The sequence below is a fragment of the Sphaerodactylus townsendi genome, linkage group LG13 (genome assembly GCF_021028975.2).
Source record: "Sphaerodactylus townsendi isolate TG3544 linkage group LG13, MPM_Stown_v2.3, whole genome shotgun sequence".
Classification (NCBI taxonomy): Eukaryota; Metazoa; Chordata; class Lepidosauria; order Squamata; family Sphaerodactylidae; genus Sphaerodactylus; species Sphaerodactylus townsendi.
Window position 1 is genome coordinate 43226486 of NC_059437.1, and position 15771 is coordinate 43242256.

At 44.7% G+C, this 15771-nt stretch overlaps 1 protein-coding gene across 1 annotated transcript in view; it reads right to left on the reverse strand.

The window, feature by feature from the left end:
• Positions 1-1591: 1591 nt before the first annotated feature.
• LOC125442379 (carbonic anhydrase 15-like) overlaps positions 1592-15771 on the reverse strand; it is a 32839-nt gene continuing 18659 nt past the window's right edge. Inside the window, exons 3-8 of the mRNA XM_048513678.1 lie at positions 11308-11478; positions 10563-10723; positions 7089-7181; positions 5251-5317; positions 4006-4172; positions 1592-2526 (exon numbers count right to left, since the gene is read on the reverse strand). Coding sequence (XP_048369635.1) covers positions 2317-2526; positions 4006-4172; positions 5251-5317; positions 7089-7181; positions 10563-10723; positions 11308-11478 — 869 coding nt within the window. The 3' untranslated portion in view covers positions 1592-2316. The remainder of the gene's footprint in view (positions 2527-4005; positions 4173-5250; positions 5318-7088; positions 7182-10562; positions 10724-11307; positions 11479-15771) is intronic.

Below are 15771 nucleotides of genomic sequence, written 5' to 3' on the forward strand. Positions count from 1 at the left end.
TTCCCCTCCGCTTTATTGCGTGGTAGATTTAACAACTTGGAAATGAGCGAAAGGGTATGCTCTTGTGGTGAACAACAAATTGAAACATTGGCACATCAACTGCTTTGCCGCCCTAAATTTGCTAACATCAGATCAAAATATTCCAATATTCTTTCTAGGATATCTAGTGAAATGGGAGAATCAGGTAGACTCCCTTGCCTTCTGGACAATTCTGACAATGAAACTTGTGAATTGGTAGCACGATTTTTACTGGAGGTGATGCACAATCAATAATTTATATTCTATCTTAAACCTTTGTATTTGTGTATCTTTTATCTCAAGTTTTTTATTGTGTTATGATTATTGTTTTGCCAATTAAAGGCTTATTATTATCATTATTTTTTGTATGAAATCAAGCCTGTTAACTCTTCTGATGTTTTCCATAGAAGTATGTATTTTTCCATGTTGTTTGCACACCTGTCCATCCATGTTCTTACAGGATACCTTCCTATAAACTAATTGGTTTGTTATTTCTTCCCTTTATAATCCATATTTCTCTCCAAAAGGGGCCCGGGTCAGCTTACCTCATTCTTCTCTCCTATTGTTTTCTCCTCACAACAACCCTGTGAGATAGGCTAGGCTGAGAATGTGTGACCGGTTGAGATTCATCCAGAAAGTTTCCATGGCAGATTCCGTGGAATTGAACCTGAGACTCCCAGATCCTGTTCTGATATTCTAACCACTACACCAGGGGTCTGCAACCTGTGGCTCTCCAGATGTTCATGGACTACAAATCCCATCAGCCCAATTGGTCATGCTAGCAGGGGCTGATGGGAATTGTAGTCCATGAACATCTGGAGAGCCGCAAGTTGCAGACCTCTGCACTACACAATGCTGACTGAGGATCAGGCTGATCCACTGAGGAATTTCAGAGCCCTACTACTCCACAGAGCTGTCAGGTTGCCAACTACACATTGGGTACAACGTTATAGGGGTGCCAAATCCTGGTTGGAGAAATCCTTGGAGATTTGGAGGTGGAGCCTGCAAATGGCAGGATTTGGGGAGAACTCCTCTCAGTATTTCCCTTGGAGATGGAAGTCTTTCTACCTACAGCCACTCAATTTTGAAGTGCGACAGTTTAGACACAAGCATCACACTTTAATGAGAACTGAGCCCACATTTGAAGCAAGAGAGACTATTTCCATTCTTGGAAATTATAGCCAACCTGTGCCTCATTTGCACAGACCCACCTTCCTATCTGGACAAGACTTTGGGAGCATCTGGAGCATCTGGGAGGAAACCCCCACAACAACACCATGATCCAGCAACATTCTTACTGCCACGTGAAATTTTGCCACGGGCTGATAATGTTTGTGCAGTATAAACAGCAACAGTGCATCTCTTTGGAGCCTTAGCATGCACACCAGCTGTTGTACAGCCTTGCTTAGCAACTTACGAACTTAATAAATAGAATCATGATGTCTAGAACAACAATAGTATCATATCATTATCCTCTGGTGTCAGGACACTGCCGGAGGAGGTGGAAGCTGAGCTCAAGAGAGGCTTTCCCAATCTTACCGAAAATCAAAAAGAAGGAATCAAATTCCCATGATAGAAAAAGTAAGAATTCTGGATTTATTCTAACTTCTTTTTGCATTGTTTAAACCCGATTTTTTTTTCACAATCTGATGGCAAAATGTTTTGTGCGCCTTGTTACCCCAAGCGCATCACCACAGACAACGGCAAAAAGGTGGTAGACATCTCTACGGATTGTTCTTAATCAATTCCCAAGCTTGGTATTGCCAACTCCGACTGACAGCAATTCTCCAGCATCTCAAGCAAAGAAAACGTTTTTTTTTTCAGCTCTTTGGTCAAAGATGCTTCAACGGAAGATGCCAGGAAGTGAAACCTGCGCCCCAACGCATGCAAAGCAAGTTCCGCGGGCCCTTCCATATAGAACGGTGGCCTTTTCCCAAACCCAAAATGCAATATCCAGATGTTGCTTTATTCCCTTCCCTGACCAGTTGACTTTCCCTCAATGGCTGATTACCCACTGTCAGCTGTTCCCCGCCCTCGCCTTGCTCTGGCGCAGAAAGTTGCACCGGAAGTTGTCTCGCATTCTGCGTGGAAAGCAAGAAGTACGCATGGGGCAAGAGGAAGCGCATCAGGACAAGATTTCTTGCCCTGACGCTCTTCCAGTCCCGCTGTGCGCCCCAGCACCGGTGAGTAATCGGCCAACATTTTGTTCAGTTCAGTGCTAGAAAAAGGATCACAGTGAAAAAGCATGGCTATGAAAACGCTATGAAGTTAACAGTTGGTCATGACCGGCCAAGACAATTAACAGAGACCAGACAACTGGCCAGTTAGAAAAGCTAAAAATAGAGAAAAGGGGAGACTGGCAGGCAGCGGTGGGCTGTGGTTGATGGTGGCTTCTTTGGATGCGTAGACTTTGCGGCTTTTCAGAGGCTGCGGAGGACGGAAGTTGTTGGCCATTTTCACCAGCTTTGGCTCAGTTTTAAAGTAAAGGGTACTCACAAAGGCATTCAGCTGAATAGAAGAAAAAAAGAGGGGTCTATTGCCAGCTATCAGAGAAGGCAAACAGATATTCATCAGTGAAACAGTGAAACCACGGTAAAACAATATCCGCCACCCCCGCCCCGCCCCACCCCACGCCACCCACGCCTTTGGTCAGGAAAACATACTTTTTGAATTGAACTTGGGGCAAACTGGTTTTACCACTTTTCAGCAAAAGCTAACCTGGGCCCTTTCCGCACATGTAGAATAATGCACTTTCAATTCACTTTCAATGCACTTTGAAGCTGGATTTTACTGTGCGGAATAGGAAAATCCACTTTCAAACAATTGTGAAAGTGGATTGAATGTGCATTATTCTGCATGTACAAAAAGGGCCCTGCATAGCTCTGGTTGGTTCCCCTCCCCAGAACAGTTCTTTTTCAGTTTTAAAACAAATATGGGATTTTTAATAATGAAAATAATGCCAAATATTTCTACAAGAAGCTGAGGCAGGTGACATCTATGAGAAGATTATCCCTGCATTTTTTAAAGGCTGAATTAAAGCTACCTCCGATGGTAGTTTGAACAGGGGGTGTGTGTAAAGTGCTGTCAAATTGCAGCTGACTTATGGCAAACCTATACAAAAAGGTGCACGGAACAAATTACAACAAACAGAGCAAATACAGTGTGCACTGTGTGGCACGTACAAACAATAAATTGCAATACACCTATGCATAAAGTTAATATACCTTCATTGCAATGATAGCAAATTATAAATATTCATAGTGCATATACAAACAATAATCACTCACTATGCCTATGGAAACAGTGGCATACAAAGTTTCATAGATCAGAGAACAGGTACAGCAGAAGGAGGTCTGGGTAAATGAAGAAAACCAATTGCACTTCAGACAATTATATCTAAAGACAACAGTGCAGGGTTGCATGAATAGAAAATGAGGTCAAGAAGAAGAAAAATCTGCTTTCAGGAGATGTCAATGGAAAGGGCAAATCCGTTTCGCTCTTTCTGTGCTTCTTCAAGACTTCCCCCAATGCATGCCAAAGCTATGCCTTGCGTTGCCCTATCTTCTTGACTTAAGATGAGACACAGTATTCAGTTGATTCCATTGTTCGTAAACACAACAATTAGAAAACTGACAGTCATCTCCATTTGTAATTTGCTATTATTGCAATGAAAGTATATTAAGTATGCATATATGAAGTGCAGTTTATTGATTTATAACAACCCAGCAAGATTATAACAAGAGGTGGTTTGCTATTGCCTTCTTCCAAGAAGAGAAGGAGGAGTGGGGAATCAAACCCAGTTCTCCAGATTAGAATACAAGTTATCCTTGTATTCCTTGGTGGTCTCCCACCCTGCTTAGCTACTGAGATCTAACAAGATCGGGCTAGCCTGGGGCATCCTTGGACAATGTAACTACCTGCACTTACCAAGGTGACATGCAAGAACCACCACCATCACAGAGTCCCATGTGCAAATAGCTTTTTTACCTGAGGCTTGCTGATTGGGATCTGTTCTTCAAAGACAGTCCAAACAACCACTTCTTCACACCCAGGCGTGGTGAGGGAACCTTTGTAGCGATAATATTTGGAGAGCAAGCCCATGTTGGGAAGCAGGTTGCTCAGAGGAAATGTGGATGCTAAGTCGACTGAAACCCCTAGGCAGAGAAACAGAAATGTTTAGGCAAGGCAAAGACATCCACTCCATGTGTGAAAAGCAGCACGTCAAATAGGATCGGCACATTGGGCTGTGGTTCAGCAGAAGAGAGCCTTCTTTGAATGCACAAGGTCCTAAGTTCCGTTTCTACCATATGATGTCATTCTAGGAATTCAATTTCTCATAGAGTCTATCCTACAAAGTTTTTGTCCAGGGAACAGATCTTTGTAGCCTGGAAGTAAGGTGTAACTCCAGGAAAACTCCAGGTTCCACCTTTAGGGTTAAGTACCCAAAAAGTCAAGAATGAATAAACATATAAGGCAGTGGTGGCGAACCTATGGCACGGGTGCCAGAGGTGGCACTCAGAGCCCTCTCTCTGGGCACACGCAAACAGAGTGCCCCCACACACACATCTAGGCTGGCCTGGGCCTCTGGGCTCGATTATTAGTGTTAAACCTAAGACCTAGTTTTGGGGAAGCAGTGTAGGTAACCCTGTTAAGTGCTGTTAAACTCCACTGATTTTTATGCGAAGAACTACAGCGTGATGCTTTACCTGGGAGTAAGCTCAGTTGCTGCTAGGGTCATGATTCACCTGTTGGAAGAGTTGCACAATTGCTTCAAAGCAAAGCTACCGACTACTGTCAAGCTTACTCCTTAGTAACACACGCCTCAGAGCCAACCATTTTTTCTAAACTAAAACCTCAGTATTCAGGTTAAATTGCCGTGTTGGCACTTTGCGATAAATAAGTGGGTTTTGGGTTGCAATTTGGGCACTCGGTCTTGAAAAGGTTCGCCATCACTGATATAAGGCCAACAAATTCAATTGTAAAAAAGTATGTAAATAACAAAAAATATATAATATGCTTTCATTAACTGCGATAGCTATGTCAATAAAGGAACCAGTTGTGGTCAGGAAAACAGTGTGGGCGAGGAGGGACAAGTTAACTGCCAGCATCATGATCCCAATCTAACTGAGAAAGCCTCAGGAGATTTATTAATGGATCTCCAAACGTCAGATCTTGCTTGAGGCTGATTTATCCAAGCAACAGACTCACATTTGTCTGAATCTTGCTGCTTACCCGCACGAGAGATGTTTTTGAGGCCAGCGACAATTGTGTTGTAATTGGTGTTATCCATTTCTGACACCTGCCATTCAAAGAGAAAAAAAACCAAATTGACGACCTGAAGTAGCAGGTGCTGCTCTACTCTGAGGCTCAAGGTGAGTCAAGGAGGGCCTAGCACAAATTTATAGCATGCCCTTCCAATCCAATGCAATATAATCCCATAATACACTCTCATGGGTCTTTGAAAAAAACATCCGTTTTACTTCTGAAACGATATACATTTCCCATGCCTTTCCCCCTTGCAAGATTTCACAGAAATGTTTACTAGGAACCTGTAAAAACTGCTTCCAGAGCACAGATAAAGTGAAGCAGGAAGAAGGATTTGGAGCAGAGAAGCAGCAGATGAAGTAAGAATTAAACAAATATTTATGCACCTAGATCAGGGGTCTGCAACCTGTGGCTCTCCAGATGTTCATGGACTACAATTCCCATCAGCCCCTGCCAGCATGGCCATGCTGGCAGGGGCTGATGGGAATTGTAGTCCATGAACATCTGGAGAGCCACAGGTTGCAGACCCCTGACCTAGATGCCCTCAAGTTACAATTGACATGAGGTGACCCCCAGCAAGGGGCTTTCAAGGCAAGTGAGATGCAGAGGTGGTTTGCCATGGTCTTTTTCTGCATAGCATCCCTGGATTTCATTGGTAGTGTGCCATCCAAGCGCCAGCCCAGTTGAGCTTCAGAGATCTGACACAATGGGGCTTTACCATACTGCCTTTCCTCAACCACCCACTCATCCACTCAAAAATCCTTTCCCAAAGATGGGGAGGCGTGAGGCCAAGCCTGGCCTTAAGAAGGCCCCTTGGCTCTGCCTCCCTGGTGATGTAGGGGGAATCACGACGTCACCTTTCTGCATCAGGTCCCCTGCCCCGTGAGTCATTGGAGGCTCACGAGGCAACTGGGAAGGAGGCAGCCACCAAGGGAAGCTGTCCCTTCCCCACCACAAATGGCGGCCGCGGTAAGTCGCAGCCGTTTTTTCCCCAAAGAAAGCAGCCTCGTATTATTATTATTCTTTTTTGAGATGTATTTCTTATTTTAAAAAAATTATTGAACATGAAAATAAAACAAAGTAACAACAGAATAAAGTGTAACAATTCAAATCAAAAAGTAATTAATATCAAAAAATAAAAAAAAGTTCACTGCAAATGTGCAAGAAAGAGAACTAACGCAAAGTTTTTAAATGTTAACCATAGAGATAATTCTTAATATATACTTATAACTACCTTTTTATCATCATTATTAACCTTTAATAGGCATAAATAAGTCAAAATTTACACAGACACATTCTTCAGTTTCAAATATAGTTCAATAGCAAGAAAATAGTCCATATAACTTAGTGGTTGACTTCAAGGGATTCAGATCACTTCAGATTTTTAAAAAGAAATTACCAGAACGAATGACAGTAAATTCCCCTACACAAGCAATATAAAAATACAATCTAGTATAAAATTGCAATATAAATACATCTGTTTGGCAAGTTAAAAGCAAAATAATACAGCAATAGGTATCCTAACATGCCTAAATATTAGACAGTGTGTATCAGTTAGATTGGAGAAGACACCTACCTTTTGTAAGAAGTTCTACATTTATTTTATGTATCATATTTGATATTTATTTAATTTGACTCTGTGCCAAGTAATAATGAACTGGTTTGATTTAATGTGCTGGTGTGATATATTATCTCTACATCTCTTCCCATGCTACGTTTACATGATATGCAATGACTAATATTATTCCAATCAGTTGAGCCCCAATCGATCACATAGCAGCACCAGCTTAGTATGTATGACTCACCTGAAACAAGAAGCTTAGGACAGCCAATCCATTAGGATGTCCCTTTGCTTCATTTAAGGTTTTGTATTTGGTATTCATGTGAACAAGGTGCAGCTGCAATAAAAAGGAACCATTTTGAGTCTAAGCAGGGCCAATTTGTGATATCCGCCGGTCAGTTGCCAGGACACCAACACCAGTAAGTTTGATATGCTCAGGGAAAGCACTATTTGGAACACGTCCTTCTCTCGAGAATAAATCTGCAGGCTGAGAAATATTTGCATACCTTTGAACCTGCCAAGCAGTACAGGAAAAACGTTTTCCCATTAATTTGACTTCAATCTGTGACATCATTGCATAATCACTTCTGACTGGCTATCTGGCATGATGATATTTGTTTACTAGCTGCAGGTGTGGCTGGATGAGTCACAGGGTTGCCAACCTCCAGGTGGGAGCTGGAGTTCTCCTGGTATTACAACTGATCTCCAGACGACAGATATCAGTTTCCCTAGAACAGTGGTGGCGAACCTTTGGCACTCCAGATGTTATGGACTACAATTCCCATCAGCCCCTGCCAGCATGGTCAATTGGCCATACTGGCAGGGGCTGGTGGGAATTGTAGTCCATAACATCTGGAGTGCCAAAGGTTCGCCACCACGGCCCTAGAGAAAATGGTGGCCCTGGAGGGTGGGCGGCATAGCATTAGGTCCCCCCCAAAAACCCTGCCATCTCCACTCCATCTGCAAATCTTCAGTTGTTTCCCAAGGTGGGAATTGGTAACTCTCATTGGATTCCACAGTCAGCAAAAATAACTTTTTTCTAAGAAAAAAGGGCAGTAAACAGGGCTGAAAAAAAAATCAAAACCATAACCCCCCAAAAAAGCAAAGCTCAGCAAGGATGAAAATGTCAGTTTTGTGGAGTGACAACCTGATTCTTTTTTGTACTTAATAAGGAACTATCTGGAAGAGCCCAACGCAAACTTCACAGCTGCAAACAAGCCCTCCTGTTATTCATAATTGTTTTTGATCCTCCTGTATCCTCTAAATGAAAAGCATCTCACTGACTCACAGTGCTGCAAAACTGCAATAAAACACACAGTGAAGAGTGCCATGTCATCACACATCACAAAGAGCAACACATCTACAGTTTTAAAGAACTATAGTTAAATTGTTAGGTAATGAATGCACGGTATTGTGTTAGTTAATGAATGGATGGTTTTCCCATTCCACACATTCCGGCACAAGATAAAAAGAGAAAAATGACCAGTGAAATCTTGCAAACTCCCCATTTAATAATTAAAATAATTGCAGCGAGACAACCAGATGCCCGTGATTGAACAGGTCTCACAATGAGCCCTTTCTCATCTTCTTCACTTTGCCCGACTCTCACAGGGAATGACTGGACAGTCCCTCATCTGCTCTGCCATGGGGTCTTCCTTAAGTAATAGCTTCTTGCTGAAAATACACAGAACTGAATTTGGAAATGAGTTTACTCATTGTACACCCTGTGTAATTGAATGGTTTCTCATTTGAAATAACAGCAGGACTTTTTCCCATCTCCCCATTAATGTACAGGAGGCTAGAATCCCAGAGAAGCTGGAATAGTTTCAATAATCCTAGAAGAACTTAAGACATACTAAAGGAATTGGTCCCCATACCTTCCTTTTCATTCATTCAGTCAACTGCATTTTCAGCTCATCCTTCCTTTACGAACCTAGGGCATTTCCACATTCCTCATTTTTTTTTTCAGCAAGCCTGCCAGGAAGGCAAGGTGAAGAGAAACCGGGAAATTAAACCAACAGCCTAGAAGGTCTCTTCACCTGCCACAAACTGTCCCTTTAACAAACATCAGCCAAGGAATGGGGCTAATCCAGCTGGATTAGCTTTAAAAAGGGCTTGGACAGATTTATGGAGGAGAAGTCGATCTATGGCTACCAATCTTGATCTTCCTTGATCTCAGATTGCAAATGCCTTAGCAGACCAGGTGCTCGGGAGCAGCAGCAGCAGAAGGCTGTTGCTTTCACATCCTACACATGAGATTCCAAAGGCACCTGGTGGGCCACTGCGAGTAGCAGAGTGCTGGACTAGATGGACTCTGGTCTGATCCAGCAGGCTAGTTTTTATGTTCTTATGATTCCATCAAGAATCCTCCTCCTTATGCTAAGGCTGCACGCAGTCATGTTGGCCCACAGACCAAAGCTAGAAGTAATTTGACCAACCAAAATGTCATAAAACCATACGTGTTGCAAACAGTATGCAAGCTTTCAAGTTCCCTAGAACACTGCTCAAGTCTTCACAGGGACTCCTGGGTGAGCACACATTCAGACAGAGCTCCGCCAGCTGCCTCCAGGTGTAGTACCAGGTCAGGTTCAAGGTTCTGGTATTAACTTTGAAAGCTCTAAAAGGTCTGGGACCATCATACCTGTGAGACTGCATCTCTCTATACACCCAACAAAGAGCGTAGCGCTCAGGAAACAACCTTACTGGTGGTCCCTGGCCCCAAAATTGTCTGGCTGTCCTCGGCCAAAGCCAGGGCCTTTTTGGTGCTGGCTCCAGCCAGGTGGAACACGCTACCAAGAAAGATCAGGGCCATGAGAGATCTACTATAATTTTGCAGGGCCTCTATGACAGAGCTGTTCTATCAGGCTTAAGGTTGAGGAATGTAGCAGCTTCCATCTTGCTGATCTCCCTTCTCCCTTCCCTCCTCCCTTTTCCCATAGATTAATATTTTAATGGGGGAGGGAGGTTCTGTGTACTTATCCCTTATTTTTATTTTTTGTTTTATCCCTTGCTTTTCCTTTAAATGCCAGGGTGATTGGCACTGATTTGTTTTCATTGGATGTTTTTATTAAATTCTGTAAGCCGCCTTGATCCCTCAGGGAAGGGCGGCCTAGAAACAGACTGAATGAATGAATGAATGAATGAATGAATGAATGAATGAATGAATGAATGAATGAATGAATGAATGAATGAATGAATGAATGAATGAATGAATGGATGGATGGATGGATGGATGGATGGATGGATGGATGGATGGATGGATGGATGGATGGATGGATGGATGGATGGATGGATGGATGGATGGATGGATGGATGGATGGATGGATGGATGGATGGATGGATGGATGTCATTTTAAAATGGAAAATAGGATGTTCTGCAGATAAAATCCAATGAGATAGTGCTGAGCACAATCTAGGTTTTCTAATTCATGACTCTTATGAAGAACGTTGTGTATTGAGCTATTGAGGTTTTCATAGTCGAGATGGTGACGTCAGTTGACAGCATTATATTAAAGTCAGTTTATGCGTAGTTCCTCCCTGCTCAGCCTGAAGTATTACTGTGGAAGTTGTCAGTGTAAACAAACCTTGTTTTTACCTTATTGTTCTCCTAATGATTGAGACATAGCAAAGAACTACCGTCAGTCTCCATCCAGCCTGAGAGTCCTCCCTCACATTGCAATAGGCTGGTTATAAAATCAAAAGATGAAAGAGTGTCTACCTCCATTGGGTATTGCTGTCCATCAATCGTGTGCTCCGAACCATTTTTGTTGATATCCCCCCAATGGAAGTGGAACTGCAGGGCCCGGTACGTGTCTTGGAGCCCCCCTTTGGTGATATTGATTTGTTCTGCAGCAGAAGCTCCGTCCAGGTTCATAGTCACTGCAAAGGGAGCCAGGTCAAAGATTGAGAGAGAGACATCACAGAGAGAGAGAGAGACACACACATCAGAGAGAGAGAGAGAGAGAGAGAGAGAGAGAGAGAGAGAGAATGCTTCCCTGCAAGAGAGCCAGCTAGTGTCCAGCTTTCCCTCCCTCCTTCCTTGAACATGGAAAGGAATAACTAACCAGTTGTCTGAGAACAGGTTTCCCACGTACCTGCCCAGGCCAGGAAATTACCCACCCCAGAGAGGAGACACGAAGTAGACGATATCATGTGAGACAGCAGATAGGTACCAAGATGTAACCAAACTTGCAGCAACGTAGATCAAGGTGGCTTACAAGCTCCTTTCCCTTCCTCTCCCCACAACAGACACCTTGTGAAGTAGGTGGGGCTGAGAGAGCTCCAAAAAACTGTGACTAGTCCAAGATCACCAGCAGGAATGTAGGAGTGTGGAAACTCATCTGGTTCACCAGATGAGCCTCTGCCACTCAGGTGCAGGAGTGGGTGATCAAACCTGGTTCTCCAGATCAGATCCCACCTGCTCTTAACCACTACCCCACGCTGGCCACATTCTCTGCCCCCACCTGTGTGTCCATCGTTGAGGAGTCTCCATGGTCCAGCAGGGGCCTGGTCATAACCTTCAAACGAGATTTCGTCGAGGGTCCAGTCCCGTTGAGTTCTTCTTCTTACAATGTTGATGGGTGATTGGCTGTCTCCTCCGCAACTCTTTGTGATGTCCTTCCAGTATGAAGGGCCTGAAGAGAAAGGGAGAGGGAAACAGCAGAGCTTAATGTGGAGGAGCTAGGCTGATTCTACCTGGACGGGGGAAAGGAAGGCTCTTTCCCTTGAAAGAAATGAGGAGCTCACAAGAAGGCAGGCTGGCTGAGCTGGGGCAAGAAGTCTGATTTGCATCACTTTCTTGCAAAGGAAAATGTTGTGTGTGCTCAGATACTACATAAATGCACATGTATTTATGTACATATTCCAGTGCATTGTAGTCGTTAGAGCAGTGGTGGGGAACCTTTGACACGGGTGCCAGAGGTGGCACTCGGAGCCCTTTCTGTGGACACGCGTGCACAAAGTTCATCATGTAGGGGGGGTGGAAAATCACCCCCCCCACACACACACACACACACATACCCCTAGGCTGGCCTGGGCATGATCTTTTACCTGGGAGTAAGCTCGGTTGCTGGCAATGGGGCTTGCTTCTGAGTAAACCCTCCTAAGGTCGTGATTCATCCATTCGAAGCGTTGCACGGTTGCTTCACTAAGCTTACTCCCGAGTAATATGTGCCTCGGAGCCAACTGTTTTTTCTAAACTAAAACCTCAGTATTCAGGTTAAATTGCAGTGTTGTTGGCACTTTGTGATAAATACGTGGGTTTTGGGTTGCAATTTGGGCACTCGGTCTCAAAAAGGTTCGCCATCACTGTGTTAGAGGGTCAAATTAATATCTAGTAGACCCGGACGCCAATCCCTATTTATCTGTAAAGTTCATTGGGTAAAATAATTCCAGTCATTCTCTCCCAGCCTCACTTACTTCACAGCATTATTGGGAAGACAGAAGAGAAGGAAGAGAATGTTTTGGATTTATACCCCGCCTTTCTTGCCTGTAAGGAGACTCAAGGTGGCTTACAAACCCCTTTCCCTTCCTCTCCCCACCCCAGATACCTTGTGAGGTAGGTGGGGCTGAGAGAGTGATGGGAGAACTGTGCCTAGCCCAAGGTCACCCAGCAGGCTTCATGTGCAGGAGCAGAAAACAAATCCAGTTCACCAGACAAGAGTCTGCCGCAATGAAGAACCAGAAAGTCACCCTGAGCTCCTTGAAGGAAGGGTGTTATAAAATGTATACAGAGATACCTTTCTTTCCAGGACATTTTACACTGCAGTATCAGTTCTCTGTGGATATCTCTGACATAGCTTGTTTATGGATTTTTGTTCTCTCTACTTTCTCCATAAATTGCCATGCTCTGCGCTCTCCTCTCCTGCGATCTATCACAGAGTTGGTTTTCACACCCTGCTTTTCACTAGGAGGAGTCTCAAAGTGGTTTGCAATCACAGTCCCTTCCTCTCCCCACAACAATCACCATGCAAGGTAGGCGGGGCTGAGAGAGTTCTTCTGAGAGAAAACTGTGGCAAGCCCAAGGTCACACAGCAGGCTTTGCATGGAGGAGCAGGGAAATCAGAGCCAGATTACAGTCTGCCACTCTTAACCACTGCACCACGCTGGCTCTCCACAGTCTATTTTCGCTTTCTTTTTCTATCGTTCTCTTACATTGTAACCCTTTCCTAGATTCAGACGCCCTCCTTTCTTCGCCTTCCCCTGTCTATCAAGAGGTCTGTACCGCTTTAAAGCCACAGATCAGAGGAAATTAGTCTACCTTCAAAACTCTTTTGCTTCCCACGCTTCATCTGAAACCTTAGTGGATAAAAAGCACACAATTTAAAACAATGGCTTTGTAGATGCAACCCCTCCTCGACATCACATCCCAAACAGTTAGGTCTCCGACCTAAAGCCAATAACCAAATGCTGGATTCTTCAATCAGTAGCGCTTATTGAAAGGCAGCAAGCATCTAGCTTGAGAAAGCCAATTCTGTTCGGCCTGGCTTTCCTGGGCTCCTTTATCCTTGCCCAATTCCCACCTCCCAATTTCCCAGAGAAAGTGTGAAAAGTAGTTGTTTGAAACTCAGGCGCCTTCAAGGCCATGATAGGGATAGAGGCACCCACCTGCCTCGCCCCCCCCCCCCCCCGCCCCAGTGGTAGGATTCAAATAATTTAACAACCGGTTCCGATGGTGGGATTTAAATAATTTAAACAACTGGTTAAATAATTTAACAGCTGCCAGGGAGGCTCCACAGGGTCGTTCAGCCTAGTTATCTACAATCGGTGTCAAAGCAATAAGCAAGTGAAGGGAAAGGAAAGGAAGAGGAAAAAGTCCCTTTACATGTCAATCAGAGCTTACATCGATCAGGTTACATGAAAGGTACAACTGAGTTACATAGACCAGGCTCAGCTCCTGACAGATATTCTAATGGAGAAGAAGGGCCATTTCCTCACTTTAAAAAAAAGCAGAGGCAAAATGGTTTTGTAAGCTTCGGGTGTTTTTGAGCGCGCAGTCATGCTCCCCACTGCAGGTAGTCACACAGGGTTTCCCAAAAGGCGCTGTTCCGAACAGGAACAGAAATGACACGCTCCGAGGGGTCGCAAGGCAGCAGAATCGGGGCGGCTGCGTTGTCGCCGCTCCAGTAGTGGGGAGTGCTGCTGGAACCCGCGTTACTTGGAGCAAGTTGCACGCAACAAAAGGTGAGTGGGGAAACGGCCAAGATCTGTTATATCCCACTTTTGGTCCCCAATGGTGAGACAAATGGTGTATAAAGGAAGTAAATAAAGTTATAAATCATGTTGCCACATGGGAGACCGGATACAAATGTTGTCCTTTCCCAAGGCAATTTGCTCCTTGAGAGAACTCAGAGTTCAAAATCTGAATCCAAGGTTCTCCGTTGCTGCCATGGGCAGCATCTCTGCCGGTTCTCCGTGTATCTCCTCCCCGCATGACACACTCACACAGCTATTTGATCTTTCTGATTATGGCACCTGACAATGGAGGTAACAAAGTGCCTCTTGCTTCCCTCGGCGTCAGTGGAACGGAAGCTCTTGCGATTGATTTTTTAAAAACTAAAATTAATGGGGAGGCTGCTGGTAACATCAACATTTCTGCCAGCGAGGCAAGAGGCTGCCGCCAAGATGCTCATTAGCCAGCTCGAGGTGTTCTTTCCGCCCCTCTCGTCCTCAAAAAGAGATGCCCTCTCGCTGAGCCAACCTTCATAAATAAGCATGAGCAGGGTTTTTTTCTTATTTATTATTCAGCAGGGTTTCCTTCCTGGGTCTATCTTTAGCTTGACAGACTAAACAAATGGTTTTAGTGAGCGTTTCCGTTCTAATCCTATTTCTTCTTTTGTTTTCTCTCTCTTGCCCTCTCAGGCCAACCCCTTGGGAAGGAGTCCTCTTGTGGACTGCAGTATGGTTCAGCTGTTACCAGTGGTGGGATCCAAAAATTTTAGTAACAGGTTCCCATGGTGGTGGGATTCAAACTGTGGCGTAGCGCCAATAGGGCTGGGCGGGGCACAACGGGGGTGTGGCCGGGCATTCCAGGGGCAGGGCATTCCTGGGCAGGGCTGTGGCAAGGCGCAGCCGCTGTGTTGGTCCTTGGGCGGGAAACGAATGCACGCAGGTACAGGCTGCCACGCACGCCGGTGCACCTCCTGCTAGACTGCTTCATGTTCTGCGCGCTACCGCTGAGAGGAGGGGCGTAACTAAGGCAAAGATCACGTGGCAAAATCACCAATTAGTAACCCCCTCTCAGCACACACAAATAATTAGTAACCTACTCTCGGGAACCTGTGAGAACCTGCTGGATCCCACTTCTGGCTGTTACCATGGCAGAGATACAGCAAGGACCTGTTTATTTATTGATCAGGTCAGCATTTGGGTGAGGCTTGGGCCCCTTCCGCACATGCAGAATAATGCACTTTCACTCCACTTTCACAATTGTTTTCAAGTGGATTTTGCTATTCCGCACAGCTGCAAAGTGCCTTGAAAGTGCATTATTCTGCATGTGTGGAAGGGACCTTGGACCTCCAGTTGATGCTTAGATTTCTGCTGGAATTACAGCTGATCTCCAGACCGCAGAGATCAATTTCCCTGGAAAAACAACAGCTTTGGAGGGTGGACTCTATGGCCTCACACTGCCGCTGACCCCCCTCTCCCATAGAGTTGCCAGCCTCTGGATGGCATATGGATCCACACCATTGTTAGAGCTCATGCTGTCCTTCGCAACTTGAATTTCCTGAGAGGAGCAGGCCATCTAGGAGGTGAATCATTGTTATTGTGCATTAATAGTATAATATCCGGTCTTGTGTAGATGTAGACCGGAACTTTCTCTTTGTCCATCTTCGAGGCCTGAGGGGGGTCCATTTCATTTAAAGAAACTACACAGGGAAGCAATTAGATCCCTTTGCTCCTCAGAACACATCCCGGATATGAATTGG